This window comes from Ursus arctos, unplaced genomic scaffold (genome assembly GCF_023065955.2).
Source record: "Ursus arctos isolate Adak ecotype North America unplaced genomic scaffold, UrsArc2.0 scaffold_1, whole genome shotgun sequence".
Classification (NCBI taxonomy): domain Eukaryota; kingdom Metazoa; phylum Chordata; class Mammalia; order Carnivora; family Ursidae; genus Ursus; species Ursus arctos.
In genome coordinates this window covers 66,428,962-66,449,538 of record NW_026622763.1, presented here as the reverse complement: position 1 = coordinate 66,449,538, position 20,577 = coordinate 66,428,962, and the positions used below count along the sequence as shown (strand labels likewise).

The 20,577-nt window shown below is 38.2% G+C and overlaps 1 protein-coding gene across 1 annotated transcript in view; it reads right to left on the bottom strand.

The window, feature by feature from the left end:
* The window catches only part of ANKAR (ankyrin and armadillo repeat containing), a 66,271-nt gene that overhangs the window by 28,499 nt on the left and 17,195 nt on the right, over window positions 1-20,577 (bottom strand). Inside the window, exons 7-12 of the mRNA XM_026492343.4 lie at window positions 19,523-19,742; window positions 18,106-18,141; window positions 11,640-11,841; window positions 8,778-8,986; window positions 5,337-5,441; window positions 1,738-1,979 (exon numbers count right to left, since the gene is read on the bottom strand). Of these exons, the coding sequence (XP_026348128.2) occupies window positions 1,738-1,979; window positions 5,337-5,441; window positions 8,778-8,986; window positions 11,640-11,841; window positions 18,106-18,141; window positions 19,523-19,742 (1,014 nt within the window). The remainder of the gene's footprint in view (window positions 1-1,737; window positions 1,980-5,336; window positions 5,442-8,777; window positions 8,987-11,639; window positions 11,842-18,105; window positions 18,142-19,522; window positions 19,743-20,577) is intronic.

The window sequence follows — 20,577 nt, the reverse complement described above, 5'->3', positions numbered from 1 at the left end:
CAGCATCTAAAATAAAATAAAATCTGCCATCTAAGAAACTCACAAAAAGTACTTGTGTGGATAGACTAAAAGAATACTACAGGGAAAAAAAATACTTAAACATACAAATTCAGGAAAACATTCCAAACATAAAAGATGAACATACATGTTGAAAAGTTATACCAAATCCCAGAAAAAACAGGTAACTAATGTTGATACGTCAGTCCTGGACTTTAAAGGAGAGAAAGAAAACACTGACCATACAGTAGAAGATTAAAAAATAATGAGAAATTATGACAGAACTAAGATTAAATGTCATAAGTGTAAATGAGTCTATACTCAATAAAAAGCGAATGGCAAAGCAAAATGTAAATATGCTGTATACAGGGACATATTTATCCTAACTCTGGGTAATTATTAGATTAACTGGAGATATAGAAATTCTAAATAAAGACTAACTCTAGAGGTGGGCCTGGGGTTTTATATTTCTAATATATTTTCCAAATGATAATAAACCAACCAACAGGAAAAGGATAGGCATATCCTTTGATGAAAAAGGATAGGCAAAGCCAAATGAAACATGAGAACAGAAAGGAAACAGAGATCATAAACATAATTCTGGACAAGCTAGAATTCAGGGAAAAAGTATTAAACTTGACAAAAAGGGTACATTTTATGATGCTAAATGACTCGATCCATGGTGAAGAAGCATCGCCTGAAGAAAACTATAAAAATAATTTTATAACTATCTACTAAAAGATCTTAAATAAAACATTAGCAGACACAATAAGGTGGGTTTTATTTGAGGAAATATGGCATGGCAAAGATTGCTTGGTGTTCACAAAATGTAACTTTCTGGTATATAATCAGACTACATTTTCCCGCCAGAACGGAAGAGCCAAAGTGGTAGCATTTCTTTTAATATCTTCTCATAAACAACAAGAAGCGACCACACCGCAGAGCTAAGTAGTTACTTGGCCTGCCATCCATGTTATCCCAGGTGATAGTTTTACTAGATATTTTTGTTGAGAAACAGTCCTCCCTGGACCTCTTGCACTCCTCCCTGTATTGGAGTGTATCAAGATTGTGACAGCTCTTTCACCTGAGCTGTTCCTCGGGACTTTTATGCAGCTAGTAATCTTGAAAGGCATGGTAACGTCTCTTCAAAGAACAGGCTGGCTTACTGACTGCTACTAAAGTGACAGGTTTCTCGGGGCGCCTGGGTGGCACAGCGGTTAAAGCGTCTGCCTTCGGCTCAGGGCGTGATCCCGGCGTTCCGGGTTCGAGCCCCACGTCAGGCTCCTCCTCTATGAGCCTGCTTCTTCCTCTCCCACTCCCCCTGCTTGTGTTCCCTCTCTCGCTGGCTGTCTCTATCTCCGTCAAATAAATAAATAAAAAAAAAAAATAAATAAAGTGACAGGTTTCTTAAGCTCGAGGTCCTTCTGGGGCAACACAAACCCAATGTATGGGTAGCATCCCTCGGGGTCCACTGTGCTGCCTTGGGAGAAAGGCACAGGGGAACCAGACAACTCTGCCGGAGCTCATGTCCTTTGCTGTGCTTACTCTGGCACTGCCTTGCTGTTGTTTACTTTTGGCACTCACGGGATTGTGGCAGGTTTGTTCTTTGCCATCTTCCTTGAGACTGGAGCTTTTCCCTGGGAGTTTCGCCACTGCATGATAACACGGGCGTGTACCTTTCTAGCTTCTATATAATGGAATTATTGTCAGTCAAAATGATATTCAATGAAAAAAACTTACATATTTGGCAATAATGTCCTTGTTTTCAAGTTGAGCAATGTCATATAAAATGACGGCACAGCGAGAATGTAGTTCAGGCTCATCAGAAGCCAGTAGGTTGATCAGAGCTGGGATGCCTCCTGCCTCTACTACAGCGCGCACGATGCTTGCGTGGGTGGAGATATTACTCAATAACCCAACTGTTTTGCACTGTAATTTTATTTTGGAACCTTTTAATAGATTGATTAAGGCAGGAATGGTACCTACAATGAAGAAATCAAGAAAAAAAACCATGAATTATTTGTAACCATTTATAATTAACTTATTATGATAAGATTTAAATAAGGGTTATGGTCACTGCCATATAAACAATTAGCAAATAATTCTATAAAATATTTGTAAAATTATTTGAAACTATATGAATGTACTTTTTTGTCTTCTCTATAATTCAGGCAGCTCTCATTATTCACACATTGGATAGTCACACAGCACACAAATCTGTATTCCATATTGGCAACTCGCAGCCCCCTTGGAACCATGGTCTTTTGGTTTAAGATGATGGATGAATAAATTCTTTGAGCTACTATATGACAGAGTTCCATTTCGGTATTTCATCCAATTTTTGTGGCGGTATTTGTGCAATTATTTGAGCATTTTATTATATTTTACATACATATATATATATATATATATATTTTTTTTTTTTTTTGCAAGCAACTGAAAACAAAAAGTGCTCAATCTAATAAAAAGCAACTTTAGCTTCATTAGTTACAATAGGTTCAAGGTCAGAGATCACTGGATATGGTGAAAAATAGAAAATCTGGCTTCAGCTACATCCTGTATATCAGCTCAATGTGAAGAAAGAAAAGTACACCCTCTAGAGCACACAAGAAATGCTGGAAAATATAACGGGTATAATTAGGGCTTTATTTATTTATCCACCTGAAATGAAACCTCCTTCATAACTTATCTATGGTTCACTTTTTGGACACCGAGATTTTGTACACGTTTTTAGGAACACTAAAGGTTAGTTTTAGGGTACCACCTATACTTTTTATTCATTTATTCATTCAACAAATATTTATGGAGCATTTCATGTGTGCCCAATATCCACATTAGAGCTGTGGATACCATACTGGACAGTGCAGATAGGACATTTCCATCATTTCAGAAAGTTGTATCAGAAAATGGTGTTCTCAGAACAACTCAATGAAGTAGGAATCACTTGATTAACGAGGAAATTAGGGTTAGAGAGGGCAAGCAATTAGCCTAAGTTCTAAAAGCAGAGCTAGTTATAAACCCAGGGCTGACACAAAAACAGCTATTTTTAAAAGTTTTTATTTGAATTCCAGTTAGTTTACTACAGTATAATATTAGTTTCAGGTATACAATATAGTGAGTGATTCAACAATTCCATACAATACGCAGTGCTCACTACCAAAAAACTATTTTTAATTTAAAAAATAAATTGTGTAAATACAGAATAGGGATAATTTCTAAGCAAAAGTAAATATAAAAGGTAGTACAGTAAGTAATTTAATATCATTTTTGAGTTTGCAATTTTTTAGAGAGTGGAATTTATAAAGTTTTTTGATCATGTGCAGTTTCTGTGTGAAAAATAAAATATAAAGTTGTCAGAGAAAGACAAATACTATATGATTTCACTTGTGAAATCTAAAAAACAAAATAAATGAATAAACAAAGAAAAAATAGAATCAGACCACTAAATATAAAGAACAAACTGATGGTTGCCAGAGGGGAGGGAGGTGGGGGGAACGGGTAAAAAAAAAAAATGGGTGAAGGGGAGTGGGAGATACAGACTTCTGGTTATGGAATGAATAAATCATAGGAATAAAAGGTACAGCATAGGGAATATAGTCAATGGTACTGTAATAGCACCGCATGGAGAAGACATGAATAGACATTTTCCCAAAGAAGACATCCAGATGGCTAACAGACATATATGAAAAGATGCTCAACATCACTCATCATCAGGGAAATGCAAATCAAAAAATCACAATGAGATACCACCTCAGACCTGTCAGAATGGCTAAAATTAACACAAGAAACAACAGGTGTTGGCGAGGATGTGGAGAAAGGGGAACCCTCTTGCACTGTTGGTGGGAATGCAAACTGGTGCAGCCAATCTGGAAAACAGTATGGAGGTTCCTCAAAAAGTTAAAAATGGGGACGCCTGGGAGGCTCAGTCGTTGGGCGTCTGCCTTCAGCTCAGGGCGTGATCCCATCTATTGGGTCGAGCCCCGCATCGGGCTCCTCCACTGGGAGCCTGCTTCTTCCTCTCCCACTCCCCCTGCTTGTGTTCCCTCTCTCGCTGGCTGTCTCTATCTCTAATAAATAAATAAATAAAATCTTTTGAAAAAAAAGTTAAAAGTGGAATTACCCTATTGTTCAGCAATTGCACTACTAGGTAGTTATCCAAAGGACACAAAAATACAGATTCAAAGGGGTACATGCAGGTTAAATACCAATTAATAAATATACAAAGAAGAAGATGTTTATAGCAGCATTATCAACAATAGCCAAATAATGGAAAGAGCCCAAATGTCCGATGACTGATGAATGGATAAAGAAGATGTGGTACACGTGTACACACACACACACACATACACACAGTGGAATATTATTCAGCCATCAAAAAGAATGAAATCATGCCATTTGCAATGACATGGATGGAGCTGTAGCATATTATGTCAATCAGAGAAATAAGTCCGAGAAAGACAAATAGCATATGATTTCACTTGTATGTGGAATTTAAAAAAGAAAACAGATGAACATATGAAAAGGGGAAAAGAAAAAATGGGAGAGAGGGAAACAAGCTATAAGAGACTCTTAATGATAAAGAACAAACTGAGGGTTGATGGAGGGAGGTGGGCGGGGGATGGGCTAGATGGGTGATGGGTATTAAGGAGGGCACTTATTATGATGAGCACTGGGTGTTACATGTAAGTGATGAATCACTGAATTCTACTCCTGAAACCAGTACTGCACTGTACATTAACTAACTAGAATTAAGGTAAATTTTGAAAAAAAAAAAAATAGCATTGCATGATGACAGATGGTAGCTGCACTTAAGGTGAGCACAGCATAATGTATAGAGTTGTTGAATCACCATGTTGTACACCTGAAACTAATATAACATTGTGTGTCAACTATACTCAAATTAAAAAATATGTATATAAATACATAATATTTATAAATTAATAAATATTTATATCTATGTGTTTATCAGGTAAAGGAAGTGATCTTAGAAAAAAGAAAAATAGAAACTTAAAATGAACTAAAAAGTTTCCTCTACAATTAAAAAGAGATTTTAAGGGGCGCCTGGGTGGCTCAGATGGTTAAGCGTCTGCCTTCAGCTCAGGTCATGATCCCGGGGCCCTGGATCAACCCCTGTTGCATTGGGCTTCCTGCTCGGCAGGGAGCCTGCTTCTCCCTCTTCCTCTTCAACTCCCCCTGTTTGTGCTCTCTCACTTGCTCTCTCACTCCTTCTCTCTCAAATAAATAAATAAATACTTAAATAGATTTTAAAGTGATTGAACATAATTACAGCCCTACATAAAATAGTGTAAGCAAAAGACAGTTAATAGATTTTACATCACCTGCATCCAAAATATATTTCCAGTATCCATCATTTGCTAAGCAAATTACTTCCAAAGACATCACAGCCATCATCCTTCGTTTATAGCTTTCACATTGCAGCATTTCTGGTAAGTGTTCAGCAGAAAAACATGTTATAATTTTACAAGTAGGAAAGGAATGACTGACCTGCTTCTGTACAGGCCAACTGAAGCTGTGAGTTGAGATCACCACTATCACCACCAAATGCTATTCATTAAATTCCCTCTGTGCATGGCCTTCTGTGAGGTGCTGAACAGATTGTAAACGCCCATCATCTTTGAGGGTTATAATCTATAGTTAGTACAAAAAATTCTGAAATTTTTTATCTTTGGTCTGAATGACTTAGATTGACTGGTCATGTGGTTCAAATACACTGGGAAAACATATACCTTCTCTTGCCTGAAATCAGCTGTTGAATAAAATCTGAGTGTGGGGGTACCTGGGTGGCTAAGTCACTTCAGTGTCTGACTCTTGGTTTTGGCTCAGGTCATGACCTCATGGGTGGTAAGATTGAGCCCTGCGTTTTTCCATGTTCATTGGGGGGGGGGGGTCTGCTTCAGATTCTCTCCCTTTGCCTCTCCCCCCACTTGCATGTATTCTCACTCTAAAATAAATAAATCTCTAGAAAAAAATTTGAGTGTGAGTTTCAAAGATGGCAAAGTAAACTCCATTATTGTCAATAAAATTTAATATCCATTAAATCATATATGAAGCTTTATATGTTTCCTAAGGATGAAGAAGACACTTCAAAAAATCTTAAATCTCCAGACAGGAGATAATGCAAATAAATATATATGCTTCTAAACAATGTCTATGGACAAGAAAAAAGCCACATAGACGTATCCTTTCCTGGTCTCTCTTTACCCAACCCCTTGTAATAGCAAATCTGGTCCTAATCCTACCTTGGCCAGATCACTCTCTGGAGCTCTCTTTTAAAATTCAGCTGCTACTCCAAGAGCTAAACCTGGAGACTTATACTAAATTTTGACTAATGCTTCCTTTCCTCATGGTGGAATTGGGCAGTGTGAAGAAGGAGAGCTATTCCAGGGCTTAAAGAAGCAGCGGTCAGATGCTCACTGGTTATTGTTGTGTTCAAGTCATTATCAGCACTTCCCAACAATGGCTGCAGGAAGGAGAGGCTGTCACCAATTTTTTGTGCCATTAGGCTATTCCTGTTAGGGACTAGTTCTTCCAACTATTGAGGTATTTCAAATGTGTTATTCTCACAAAAGTACAGGATGGTCTGAGTTCCTCCTAAAAAGACTAGGATATAATGATATATATATGCAAGCAAATAAACACTGGAAACACTCTCCATATCTCTTGGGGCTGATATGATTGGAACGTGTTCCCAGTATCCAGTAAATTCCAAAATCAGGCATTGAGCCACTTTTGAACCTAATCATTCATACTTCTTGAATCAGTAGAATGGAGTTGAAAATCTTAAATCTATCTTATCCCATCCCATGTGTTGTTGGGAAAGCCATCAGTTTTCGTTCCCCAATTGGTTTCATTTTTACTTTAGTTTTATTTCAGTAAAGTAATACATGCTCTTGATTCAGAGTTAAATGTTACTAAAAGGCCTATAACAAAATATAGTGGTTCCTTGCCTCACCCTCTCCACTTTTCTGGGTTCATCTCTCCAGATATAACCACTTTGGACTCTTTCCCCTATACCTTTTGTTGATTTACATATCTCCATATTTCTAAATACTTACCATCCACTTTCCTGTATCAATTTTATTTTATTTTTTAAAAGATTTTATTTATTTATTTGTCAGATAGAGCACAAGCAGGGGGAGCAGCAGGAAGAGGGAGAAGCAGGCTCCCCACTGAGCAAGGAGCCTGACATGGGTCTCCATTCCAGGACCTTGGGATCATGACCCGAGCCATAGGCAGACGCTTAACCTCTGAGCCACCCAGGTGTCCCAGCACTCTATCAATCTGAGAAATCATAGATTGACTTCATGTTATGGTAAAGGAGAAGCTAGCTCTTTCAACACTGCGCTGCCATTTCCTCTCTCCCCTTCCCCATGTTTATAGTATTCAGTTAAATTAATATTCCATACTTACATTATAATGCCTTTACAGATACTATTCACCGGTAAGCATTGTAGTGTACTACAGTTTTGTCTCCTTTCTTACTTTTGTTTTTCCTCGAGGTAATAATTTCCTTATTTTATTTCATCTGCTCAGTGTTCTTTGTACCTACTGGGAATGCCTCCCACATTTTCTCTTTGGCCGAGGTACACAGTTTCCATTCTGGGACTTCCCTTTGCTGTCGTCTTTGAAATCCCCTTTGCTTTTCTCTTGGGTCAGACTCCCAATTTCCTCTTTCTCAAGGAGAATTCCCACCTTAGTATCTCTAGGTCTTTTTTGGCGAGCCTCAGCAGACAGCATCCTGATTGGTACTGTGGCTCCTAGAGCCTCCTGAGGATTCAGGGTGGAAGTCTGAGGGGTCCTCAGCTTCCCCACTGTTGCTTGGAATGACTTCTCCAGCCCGCTAAGTCCTAAGACTTGCCTGCTTCCAATATTTTGTTGCTATGGTATCCTTTCCTGTTTTCTCTGGAATGTTTGTTTCCTGCTGTTGCTGATGTTATTCTTTAAGCTCCATGTAATTTTAGCGGGGTCTTGGGAGAGAGTAAAATTAGATGTGTGTATTCAATTGCCCTAGTAGCCCTTACCTTTATAACATTTCTGGCTAGACTGAATCCAGATTTGGAAAAAAATCTCCAGCAAAATTTTTCACAAAACATTTATCAATATATGAGAGAAAATGTTGCTGAATCTGTCTTTTAAATTAGGAAAGAATAAATTGGAGGGTATCTTTTTCACTTGAACTTTAATTTCCTTCCTCTTTCCTTGTTTTTTTTTTTTTTTTTTTTAATTTGCTTTTCTGATGGAGAAGGGATAGATGGACTTTTGGAGAAAGTTGGAAAACAAAAATAAATATAACTGTATAAAATAAAGTCTAGGTTACTATTGTTTGATTTTTAATTTAGAAATAAAACTACTTTTGGGGCGCCTGGGTAGCGCAGTTGTTAAGCGTCTGCCTTCGGCTCAGGGCGTGATCCTGGAGTTATGGGATCGAGCTCCACATCAGGCTCCTCCTCTGGAAGCCTGCTTCTTCCTCTCCCACTCCCCCTGCTTGTGTTCCCTCTCTCGCTGGCTGTCTCTGTCAAATAAATAAATAAAATCTTTAAAAAAAAATAAAAATAAAAAATAAAACTACTTTGTACACACAAAATATAGTTCAGTATTATTTGTATTTCTGGTTTTAAGTAAAAAACGTTTATGATTTTTAACTGTTTAAAATATGCATGTATTATTTTGTTTGCTCTATTTCAGAGTTAGCATCAATGATTAAGCTAAATAATAATCAGAACATTTATTTATACAAAGATTACATGTTGCATACTCACCTACCAAAGTTCTCCAAACTGGGAGTTCAGGAATATTTAACTCTATGATATGCTTGAGAACCTCTGTGTGAAAGGTTAGCACTGATAAGTGAATTATATTATTTCCTTTAATATCTGTTTTCCTCCAGTTAGCACCAAGAGAAAATAGGTACTGAATCGTGTCCAGTGCTCCCGAGGTGGCGGCAAGCAGCAGAGGCGTGCACTGATTCCTAAAAATCAAGGACGTACCACAGTAACGGAGCACAAGCACGGTGTCGAGGTCACTTTTTGTGAAGCTACACAAACTGCTGTTGGAGGAAGTCGGACTCACACCATCACCTTGTCTTCATCACGTGTCACTGTTCTATATATGCCACATGTGAATCGATTTGCCTCCCTTGCCTCGGTGGTCCTTAGTATTTGCGCCTACTCTCTCTCCCAACTTAATTGTCACGCCCTGTAATTTGTTCAGAAGTTGATAATGCACAAAGTTCTTAGAATGTACCACCTACTGTCATCCCTGCAACAACTCTGAGTGAAGGAACAGCAAGGCACAAGCATTATCAGCACATTTTACAAAGGAGGAAACTGAGGCTCAGGTAGCGTTCCAACCCATTTCTTTATTCTTTGTGTCCAGTTCTCAAATCTCAGCTTCCTTATCATGGCAGAAACTAAGAGAGTTTCTCAAAATCCCACTATCTGCTTTTTAGATAGTGAAGATCTTTTGGTTAGGCACATGGCTGTCCAGCCAAATACTGCATTTCCCAGATTCCTTTATGGATAGCTATGGCCATATGCCTAAGTTTAGCCAATGTGATGTTAGAAGTTATGCGGGCAACCCTCTTAAAGAGAAAAGGAATGTGCCACTACCTTTCATTTCTTTTTCTCTTCATGGCTAACATACAGGCCTAACAATGAAAGCAGGAGTTGCCGTTTTGTACCAGGATATGGAAACCACATGTGAACAAGCAATGAGAAGACTCACATGTTCACCTTGTCTGAACTACAGTATTCTGGCACGTCTGTCACCACAGCTTCAACTGTATCTTAAGTAACAGATCTAGTGACTAGCAATGTGGCCTGAAGCAAACTGGGTTACTTTTTTCATCTGTCAAAGAATGAGGGTGATGACACTCAGCTCACAGAGTTAGTGTCAGGGATGAGTACAGTGCTTAGCACAGTCTTGATACACATTCCCCTCACTCTCTTCTCACCATGTCACATGCCTCAAATGTTACTTTTTTATCCTTATACCCGTGCTTTCCTCTCTTCATGAAACCCTCCTTCTCTTGATGCCTGTCCTTGAACTTTCACCTCTGTCCAGCTAGCCCCAGATCTTTCTCTCTCTCTTCTATTCCCTTTTTCCTGGGCCTTGGGGAAACTCTTGTCTTTTATGAGTAAACACCTCTTCACTTTCTCCCTTTTGTACTTCAACAAGACTGTTCTCTTGCTTTCTTTATCCTACTCAATGGTAGGAATAAAGATTACTTCTACTTTAACGCCATCACTCTGATTTTCCTCATACGAAAAATATACTATCACATAAACTATATTTCTCTTTTCAATTCCATACTGCCGTTCCCCCTACCCTGCGGAGTCCTCTTCCAGCATCTTAGCTCATGAATTGCCTCACCAACACGCTTCAACGTCCATGCTAATGACCATCTGTGTGCTAATCTCTCGGTTCTTTGTCCTACCTTCATTTGGGCTCCACCGTCACACACACCTGCACTGTTACACTCTTCATTAGTTCCATGCAGCTCCCAACCTCAGTAACTGTCCTCTCTATGAATCCTTGTCTTTTTCCTCACATTCATAGATAGCTTCTTACTTCTACCTCTGATATTCAACTGTTTCACCTTTCGCAATCCATTAAGTCTTTATCCCCACCCCTCCCTTCCTCTCAAAGACACATCGTCACAATATGACAGAGCCAGAGCTGACTCGGGTCTCCACATGCCATGGCTCTTTCCAGAATCTATTAGTTAGAGAATCTATTAGCAAGAGACCTTGGTGTCCTGAAAGCTTTCTCTACATACATCTCTGCCCCAACCTAGAGGGAGGATTAATTTCTTCACTGAATAATAATGGCCAGGTGATTTGAAGACCCAGAAATATCTGAATGAAACTATACCTAAATTGTGTTCAGATTCAAAATGATAACCTATCTTTCAATTACAATCAAGAATGTATGTTCAGCAGAAGTTATACCTCCATCCTAAAGATTGGTCCTCCGCTAAATTATGAAACAGAATTGTGAAACAGAAATTGTGAAATAGAAGTTAAATTGTGAAATTGTGTTTGGGATGTTTCACTATTTCAAAGTTACTTTCTTCTTCTTTTTTTAAAAACTTGATTTTATTTTTGTGTAAGCTTCACACCTAACCTGGGGCTTGAACTTACAATCCTGAGCTCAAGAGTCACATGCTCTACCAACTGAGCCAGCCAGGTGTCCCCAAAGTTATTTCCTTCTTTTTAATGTGTTTCTTTTCTGGATACCATTAGATGTTTCTCTTGTTATCTGAGGCCTATCCACATTAGTCTGGAGCACTTGAGCTGTCTCCTGGCTGGTTAGGTTCCAATTTCGAGCACATTTCTCCTCCCTAGTCTCAGGTTTCTTCCAGAGCACTAAGTAGTTAACTTGATAAACTAGTCTGTAGGGCCACACCATTGAGAAGCATGGATAGGCTAGTAGAAGTTCTGTCTTTATACACTCTAAAGGTAAGTCATAGACGAAGAAGGTAGTGTGACCAGAAAGGACAACAGAGTAAGCCTTACTACAGACTTTCACTTCAATGATACCAACCATTCCTTTTAGTGTCAGTGTTTGGCGCAAGCCATGAAAGCAGAAATTTATATTTTTACAAATGCTTAATAACTTACTCAGCTGTTGCCTCTGCTTCCAGCAAACTAGGATCCTTCCTGTAGAGAGCAATGATGATGCCAATATTGTCATAGAAAGCTGCAAAGTGAATTGGCATCCAGCCTCTTTTTTCAGAAAGCGTGTAATCAGCTTTGAAACAGAGCAGACAGATGGTTGTCTCCAATGAGCACGCCTGCGCAGCCAGGTGTAGAGGTGTTGGACCTAAAATGGATGGACAATTACTTAAGTGATCAATATCGAACAGTCTAAAAAATATGTCTTTTTTGGGCGCCTGGGTGGCTTAGTGGCCACTGCCTTCTGAGGCATCTGCCTTTGGCTCAGGTCATGATCCCAGTGTCCTGGGATCGAAGTCTGCTTCTCCCTCCCCCTGCTCTTGTTCCCTCTTTCTCTCTCCCTCTCAAATAAATAAAATCTTTTAAAAATAAATAAATAAATAAAATATATGTCTTTTTGATATACATCCACAGAGCTTAGTACTGTGACATAAAAGCTCCAAGATAAGCACTAAAAGTACTAATTTAGGCAATTCTCTATTTCTTTAACTCAGGATGCCTGACCATTAAAAATCAATCCTTCTTTATGAACTAATAATAAATAACATTGAAAATATTAAATACTTGAAAAATTAAGTAAATGTATAAAAAAGTCTTATGATCAAATAAGCTGCTTCTTGTTTATTTTCCATTTTATTTAAATGTTTTGTAGTAGGAAGTAAGATCCTCTGAAATTGAAGGAAAAGTATGCTCACAAAAGCCCTATATGTCACAAAATCCAGTGGGTGTTTTTCAATTCTTATTATACCTCTCAACAGTAAGGTTCTTCCTCTTTAAAATAGTTTTTTGTTTTTTTTTCCCCTTGGCTTCTGTGATATCATAACCTCCTGTTTCTCTCCTACCCCTCTGGCTACTCCTTCATAGTCTCCTTTGGGATGTTCTCATCGTCTTGAGGTCTACATGAGCCTTAAGGCTCTGTCTTGGGCCTTTTTATCTTTGCAGTGACTTCATTTACCACCTAAAAGTTGATGACTCCCAGAATTATGTCTCTAGATCTCTTTTTTTCCCTCCAAGCTCCACATCTTTATCTCCAACATCTCACTAGGTGTCTCCACACACCACCTCAAACTTAACATGTTCCAAATTGAATTACCTTTCCCTCCAAACTTAGTCCTCTTTCTCTGCTGCCTAAATCAGTGAAGGATATCACCATCTAGCCGGCTCTACAAACCAGTAACCTGAAAGACTCCTTAGTATCTCCTTCTCATCTCAGTCTCCATAACCAGTCTGTCACCAAGTTTAAGTATCTTTACAACCTATCTTTACTGCCACAACCTCCCCACTCTAAGCCTCCCACTCCGTTCTTGCCCTTCACCAGTCCATTATTTCAAAATGTAAACCTGATCTTCTTACCTACTGGCCTAAAACTTCTCAGTGGCTTCTCAAGGCCATCTGATTATGAATATAGGAAAAGGATCCACTGGCTCCAATTTAACCCAAACCACGAGCTCTCCCCCTCCCACCAAAAAACCTATGACATACACAACTTGTTCCCTTCATTTGGGCCTTCTTGCAGCTCCTCAAATGCAGGGTAACCAGCCACACCCAGCCTCCCCAGGAAAGCACCCATCTGTGCCTGTTGCCCCAGCATGATGATTAATAGAGCCTCTTCCATTTTCAAGTATCCCTGATTTGGATGATGAATTATCCGGTCACCTTGGGCTATTCCTGCTGTCTGAAAGCTTCCTTTTCCCAAACAATGCTTTTCTGACCAGCGTCCAGTTAACTCCTACTTCTCAGTCTAAATGGCAATTCCTCAGTGAAGCACTGGTTTTCTCCCAACTCAGATACTTCCAATGGCCTCTGGCCTGAGTTACACATCTAAGCTTTATATCATAGCCTTTGATCATCTGTGATAGTTGACCTGATTTATCTATCTAAAATCACTGCTTAGTCTTCCAGCTACTGGTCAGGCATGGAAGTCACCACTCTGTCCTAACAGCAAGTAGAAAACTAAACAAACTGAGAACTCAACAACTCTCCTTGTATATGATTGAGAAGTGAGGTCTCAGCAAAAATGCTGCCCCCCAAAGTTGGAGATACAGACAGGCTGATGCAGAGAAGCATGCGTGACTGAAAACAAACCTCCACGGGAACCAGTGCTAGAGTGGTAGAGCTGCCTCGGTCCCTGCAGCCGACCTAACAGTCCTAAGTTTTAGCAATCACCCTTAGCCCATATGTCATCGATTAACCTTTCTTTGTATATCTATAGATCATGCATTCTTTCCCAGAAAGAACAGGAGGCTTCTGAACAACATGAAACAGAAACCAGAGCCTCTTGTGCAACCCCTTGGCACTAAAGAACCAGACCCCTTTGCACAACCCCCTTGCACAACCTCCAAGCACTAAGGTAATGTCTACAGCTGACACCATTCAGTCTGCCTGTAATTAAAAGAAATGTTACAGACCACTGTAGCCGATTTATTGATTAACTGCCCCAAAACTCCTTCAAAAATCCTTCTTGGGCCAGGCAGAAACCTTGGAGTTGGCCTCTGGAAAACAGTTGGCCTTCTCCCCAGAAGGCCAGCCTCCTGAACAAAGCTCATATTCCTTTCCAATCAAAACTCGTCTCTCGAGTATTGGCTTTTTGAGTAATAGGCAGCTGAACCTGGGTTTTGGTAACAGGAAAATCCGAACTATAATTAACAAATTGCTGGTGGCTCATTGTGGATAAGTCAGAGAGTTAAAAACTCCAGGGGGACTCAGTCCCAACCCCCCAGGGCTTCCCCATGCTTCAGTGAGTTTTAACTCCAGGAGTTTGACCAGGTCCTCACAGTGGATATCAGAGAAAGATTCCCTCATGCTTGGGAGGGCAGGGGAAAAGGAACCATTCTGAGATATACCAGAGCATTCCACTTCTCTTAACTAAAGGCTTGACCTCAGGAGAAACTATTTTATGAGAACCTAACCTGCTGGGTTGTATCAGAGCCTAACTTACCTGGGGGAAGGGAAATACCCAATTCTATCCCCCTCCAACCACCCTGACACACCTAAGGTGGGAGTCAGGACTGACAAGTACATGTGAAGTTCACAGTCTCCCCAAAGACTGAGATCTAATCATAGGACTATAGAACATGGTGGTTCATTTCAATCAACAAAAGGCTGTTAGCTGCTCTCAGCAGTAGAAACATATCAAAATGACCTATTTTTTTTTAACCACACAAGCCCCCCTACCGCCCTCTCCCTCTCTTCTTTGCCTTCCTAAAAAAAAAAAAAAAATTTAAGCACAACCTGGGAGTACTATTCTTACATCCCCTTCTTACTACTATGAAGTGTGCTTAATAGAAATGCTGAACCTTGACACCAACCCAGGTACTCTGAATCAGAATATGCATTTTAACAAGATCCGTGGATGATTCCTTTGTACTTGAAAGTTTATCCCAGAATCCTGGGATAAAGTGCCCTCCCCCCAACATCTGCAATGTCTGATGACATTTTTGTTTGTAACAGCTGGGGTGGGGATTGCTACTGGCATTTAGGGGTAAGAAGCCAGGAGTAATACTAAACATTCCTTTTTTAAAAAAACATTTTTCAATTTAAATTCAATTAATTAACAGATAGCATATTATTAGTTTCAGAGGTAGAGTTCAGTGATTAATAGTAAACATTCTACAGTGTACAGGAAAGCCCCCCACAACAAAGAATTACCCAGCCCACAATGTCAACAGTGCTGAGGATGAGAAACACTGTACTGGGACATGCTAGAATTAGGGAAGTTCTGGAAGGGTTTATGTAGTCTGAAGAATTTACTCTCTGGTTGAGAACCCTGGGCTAGGGAACAGATGCTCTATTGGGACCTGAAAGCCATAATATCTCTATTACACAACTCTGAATTCTGCCAGTGATGGTCAAATGCTACCCTGCATCCATCCATTCATGTATTCATTTAACAACTATTTCCTAATCACTTACTAATACCAGGCTTTCTTCTGAGCACTAGAATATCATGGCAAAGTGAACTACACCTTTGGCCTTTATGGAGCTTATTAAAGTGAGGGAGACACAATAGAGAGATAATATCATATAAGGCAGGGATAAGTGATACTTAGAAAATGACAAAAGAAAGCAAAAATGCAGGAAACACACTATTGTTACTCAGCTGCAAATTCCTACTGGGAGTAGGCCAGATAAGTGGGCCAGATAAGCTCCATGCCCCCACACCCCGCCACCTTCCTTTGCTACCCACTGTGCAGAATTTGCAATCCCTGTCCTTTGTCTTTCTGTCAGTGTCTGCCAATGGGGATCGCTGGCAGGAGACTGGAGAAGGGAGGAGAATGAGGTCAGTACACTATCGTCTCTATGATCACCTCAGGTTAGCTGCATTCCTCCACCAATGGAAGATGGCTGGTTTGAATAACTACTGCCTTCCCCCTACAAGATTCAGGTTTTTATAAATGGTTTATTTAAAAATAAACTCTTCTTGGTAAGAAGATGCAATGTGAAAAAGACAGTCTCCTCAACAAATGGTGTTGGGAAAACTGGACAGCAACATACAGAAGAATGAAACTGGCCACTTTCTTACACCGCACACAAAAATAAACTCAAAATGTACTAAGGACCTAAATGTGAGACCTAAAACCATAAAAATCCTAGAAGAGTGCAGGGCAGTAATTTCTCTGACATCAGCCATAACAACACTTTTCTTGATATGTCCCATGAGGCAAAAGAAACAAAAACAAAAATAAGTTATTGCAACTACATCAAAATAAAGAGCTTCTGCACAGTGAAGGAAACAATCAACAAAACTAAAAGGCAATCTACTGAATAGGAAAAGATATTTGCAAGTGATATATCTGATAAGGGGTTAATATCCAAAATATATAAAGAACTTATAAAACTCTACACTCAAAAAACAAATAATCTGATTTAAAAATGGGCAGAAGACATGAACAGACATTTCTCTAAAGAAGACACAGATGGCCAATAGACACATGAAAAGATGCTCAACAGCACTAATTATTAGGGAAATACAAATCAAAACCACCTATCAGAATGGCTAAAATAAAAAACACAAGAAACAATGAGTGTTGGTAAGGATGTGGAGAAAAAGGAATCCTCTTGCACTGTTGGTGGGAATGCAAACTGGTACAGCCACTGTGGAAAACAGTATGGAAACATCCCTCAAAAAATTAAAAATAGACTTACCATATGATAGAGTTATCACACTACTGTATATTTGCCCAAAGAATTAAAAAACACTAATTCAAAAGGATACATGTACCTTTATGTTTACTGCAGCATTATTTACGATAGCCAAATATGGAAGCAGCTCAACTGTCCATCAATAGATGAATAAATAAAGAGTATATATATGTATGTATATATATATAATGGAATATTACTCAGGCATAAAAAGGAATGAAATCCTGCCATTTGCAATAACATGGATGAATCCAGAGGATATAATGCTAAGTGAAATACGTAGATCAGAGAAACACAAATACCATATGATTTCACTAATGCATGGAATTTAAGAAGCAAAACAAACAAAGAAAAAAAGAGACAAAAAACAGACTCTTAAACATGAGAACAAACTGATGGTTACCAGAGGGGAAGTAGGTGGGGGATGAGTGAAGTAGGCAAAGGGGATTAAAGAGCACACTTGTCATCATGAGCACTGAGTAATGTACAGAATTGTTGAATCACTGTATTATACACCTGAACCTAGTATAAAACTGTACATTAATTATACTGCAATTAAAAAAAGATGTTAAACTCCTGAGTTGGAAGAATGGCTAAATCATGCTACGATTCACCACTTTCATGTCAGGTTCACTGTGTTGCTGGCTGTGTATTCTGGGGATAAACAAACCAAGCTGAAGTTGGCTGTCACTGATCAATTAAGTAGGACTAAACCCTGAAAAAAATAAACCCTCTTTGAATTATCCTATATACAGTACGAAGGCATAGTCTTTTAGAGACAGATATAGAAGATACGGCCTTTAAAATTTTTCTGACTCTCTATATTCAATACTTAGGTCAAATCTCTCACCTCAGTCAAGAATGCCTCATTCCTCAGACCTTACGGATTGTTAATGTCACTAGATGGCAGCATAGCTAAATAATATTAGCTGCAGGTATGTATGTATGGATGTATGTATGTATGTATGTATGTATGTATTTATTAAGGCATAAAAACTACTTTGGGGACTGATTTTATACAAATAAGTAGAGGTAACTGCAAATTCCACAGTAAAAAACAAAACAAAACAAAAAAACCCCCAAGACTTAAGAGGAATATGAATAAATGACCACGGGTAGAAAAAAATGTATACTTCAAAATACAGACAAAACATCATTATGTGATGTTCTCCTGTGACAGAACATTTGGAGACTATATATACACTATAAGGAGAGTTTTAACATATACGATAACCTTTCATATGCACCAAATATTCTACTTATGTCTTACCATTTCTTTCTTTTTTCATGTCCATTTTTGATGAATCTGTTTTAAAGAGGAATACACAGAGAAGTATGATTATTAATGTATAGCAGCTTCCTAAATTAGTAAAAATAAACTCATATGAATAAGAACAAAATGATGATGCTTGGATACCAAAGTCAGGACTGCATCAAACAGGACTGAGTGTAGCTTTGGTCAAGCCATCTGGGCCCGACATCATGGCAGAGCAGACCTGGGGCACTGCCTCTCAAGTGTCTGGTCAAATTGGACAGTTGGGGCAGTTCTGTGTTGTAAAGTCATAATGAGTAGACATTGCAGGTAGAGTTACACACTTCCCATACTTCAAAATCTATCCAATTCTTAGCAAAGGGAAATCAAGTAGTCATAAGATGAATGAGAGATTTTGATTTACCAAAGATTTTTTCACACCAAAAAAAGGCTTAAAATACAACACATCTTTAACAGAGTACTCATTGCATTTAAATTTAACTGAATCTGTGCTCTATTTTAATCAAGTAATAGAAGGATCTTAATATCAAAACATTTTAATTACTTGATAAGAATACAGAATTTATTAGTAGTCAATAGGATTAAAGCAGAACATTCTGCTTTGGTGTGTGAAAATTTAACACAACTTTTTAAGATAGCTAGTTAAAACATAAAATCATCATTTCTTATTGCCAATATTGTGTCAACGATTCCTGATATTTTCTCTATTTCCCTCTTCAGTTATGGAGGACTTTTGCTTTCATTTTCAAGTTATCATTTTTATACTGGTTAAATTTATTCCGATGAATGCATATATAGGTATGCATACCTAATATTCAGGAAAAATGGCTTTTTAAGGTCAGAACTAAGTTAGCCTTAAAGGGGCATTAATCTAAAAAATTATTATTATGGATGAATTTTTTTGTTATTAATTATAATTTAAGTTTATGTACTATGAAGAAACTATTTCCTGGCTGAGAACTCTGGGATAAGAAATGGATGTTCTGCTGGGTTCCCCATTTATCTACCTTTTCTCCAAATTTCTCTAGTACATTATTATACAGTAATTATCCCAGTGATTACCAAATGCCACCCTGCATTCATGCAACCATGCATTCATCCAACAACTATTTCCTGAGGCTTTCTTCTAGGCACTCGAATATCACGGCATAGCAAACCAAATCACTGCCTTTAAGGAGTGATTCAAGTGAGGGAGACACATAAACAAATAGGTAATACTATACAGGAGAGCAACAAGTGATATACTTAGAAAACTAAAAGGAGCCCCTCTGAAATAGGGGAAACAAAAACTTCAACTTTGCTCTAGGTCCCAGTGCCAAATTTTAATCTTGCTCTAAAATCAACATGCATTCTTAATTCTGAGTAGGGGTAATAAGTAAAAGAAAACGTTTAAATTTTAAAAACTTCATGGTACCTTGGCTAAACATAATAAAGCGTCTCTGGTTGACGTTGAAGTTAGCATTGCACAGCTGACATATAATAGCAACTCTGTTGTGTAGAGCAGCATGATGGAAAATAGCATAACCTGCTTCATCTGAAACATTGATGGTCGAGCTTGAGGTTTTACGGCTAAATGTGTGGAAAACAGCAGATAATCCTCTTTCAACAGCAGACTTCATACCAAATGGGATGCTCTAAAATTATTAAGAGGGCCAGAATAAATTTTTCAAAATACACTTAACATTTAGCATAAGGGGGAAAAAAGGACAATGTATTTATAATAAATATAATGCTAATACATAACATAATCAATAAATATATATTAATATTATCACGGGACTGGCGCTCAGTTACAGTAGAATTTTCACAAGATCCATGTGGAAAGTTTCTCACTGGAGAATGATTAAAGTTATTAGAACTATAAAGAAACATTGAGAAATTTGAAAAAAATTTTTGGGAAGTTTTTTTTTTTCTCCCCCCCCCTTTTTAGGGAGAAATTGTAGATCCTTCTTTGGAGACAATTAAAACAGGATAGACAATTTTCTTTCTGAAATACTTACACAAATGGAGATCACTGGGTTCCTTTTCTGATTTAAGAACCATCTAATTTAGAAATCTAGAAACTAGAAATATATAGCTATAGAATTTATACAATTTGTATAAGAGTACACTCTTCTTTGAGACATCTGACTACTTAATATTTTAAGATTTGATTTAAGTTTGATTTGGTTCAGGATGACAGGTTTATTCCTCAGGTTTGGTTCTGAGGACTGAAGCCTGACTCTGCCATTTACTAGCTGTGTGATTTGGAAAAGATCCTTAACTTGCTGTGCCTCAAATTTCTCTTTTGTAAATTAAGAATGATAATAATAGTACTAATACCTTGAAAAAATTTGTTAAAAGGATTTATAAAGTGTCTGGCACACAAAATAAGCACTCAATAAATACTAGCCATTATTAAGATTGGTCACAATCTTAACAGTTCATTAACATTATTTTGTAACCCTACCAGAAATTTATAATCCAGAA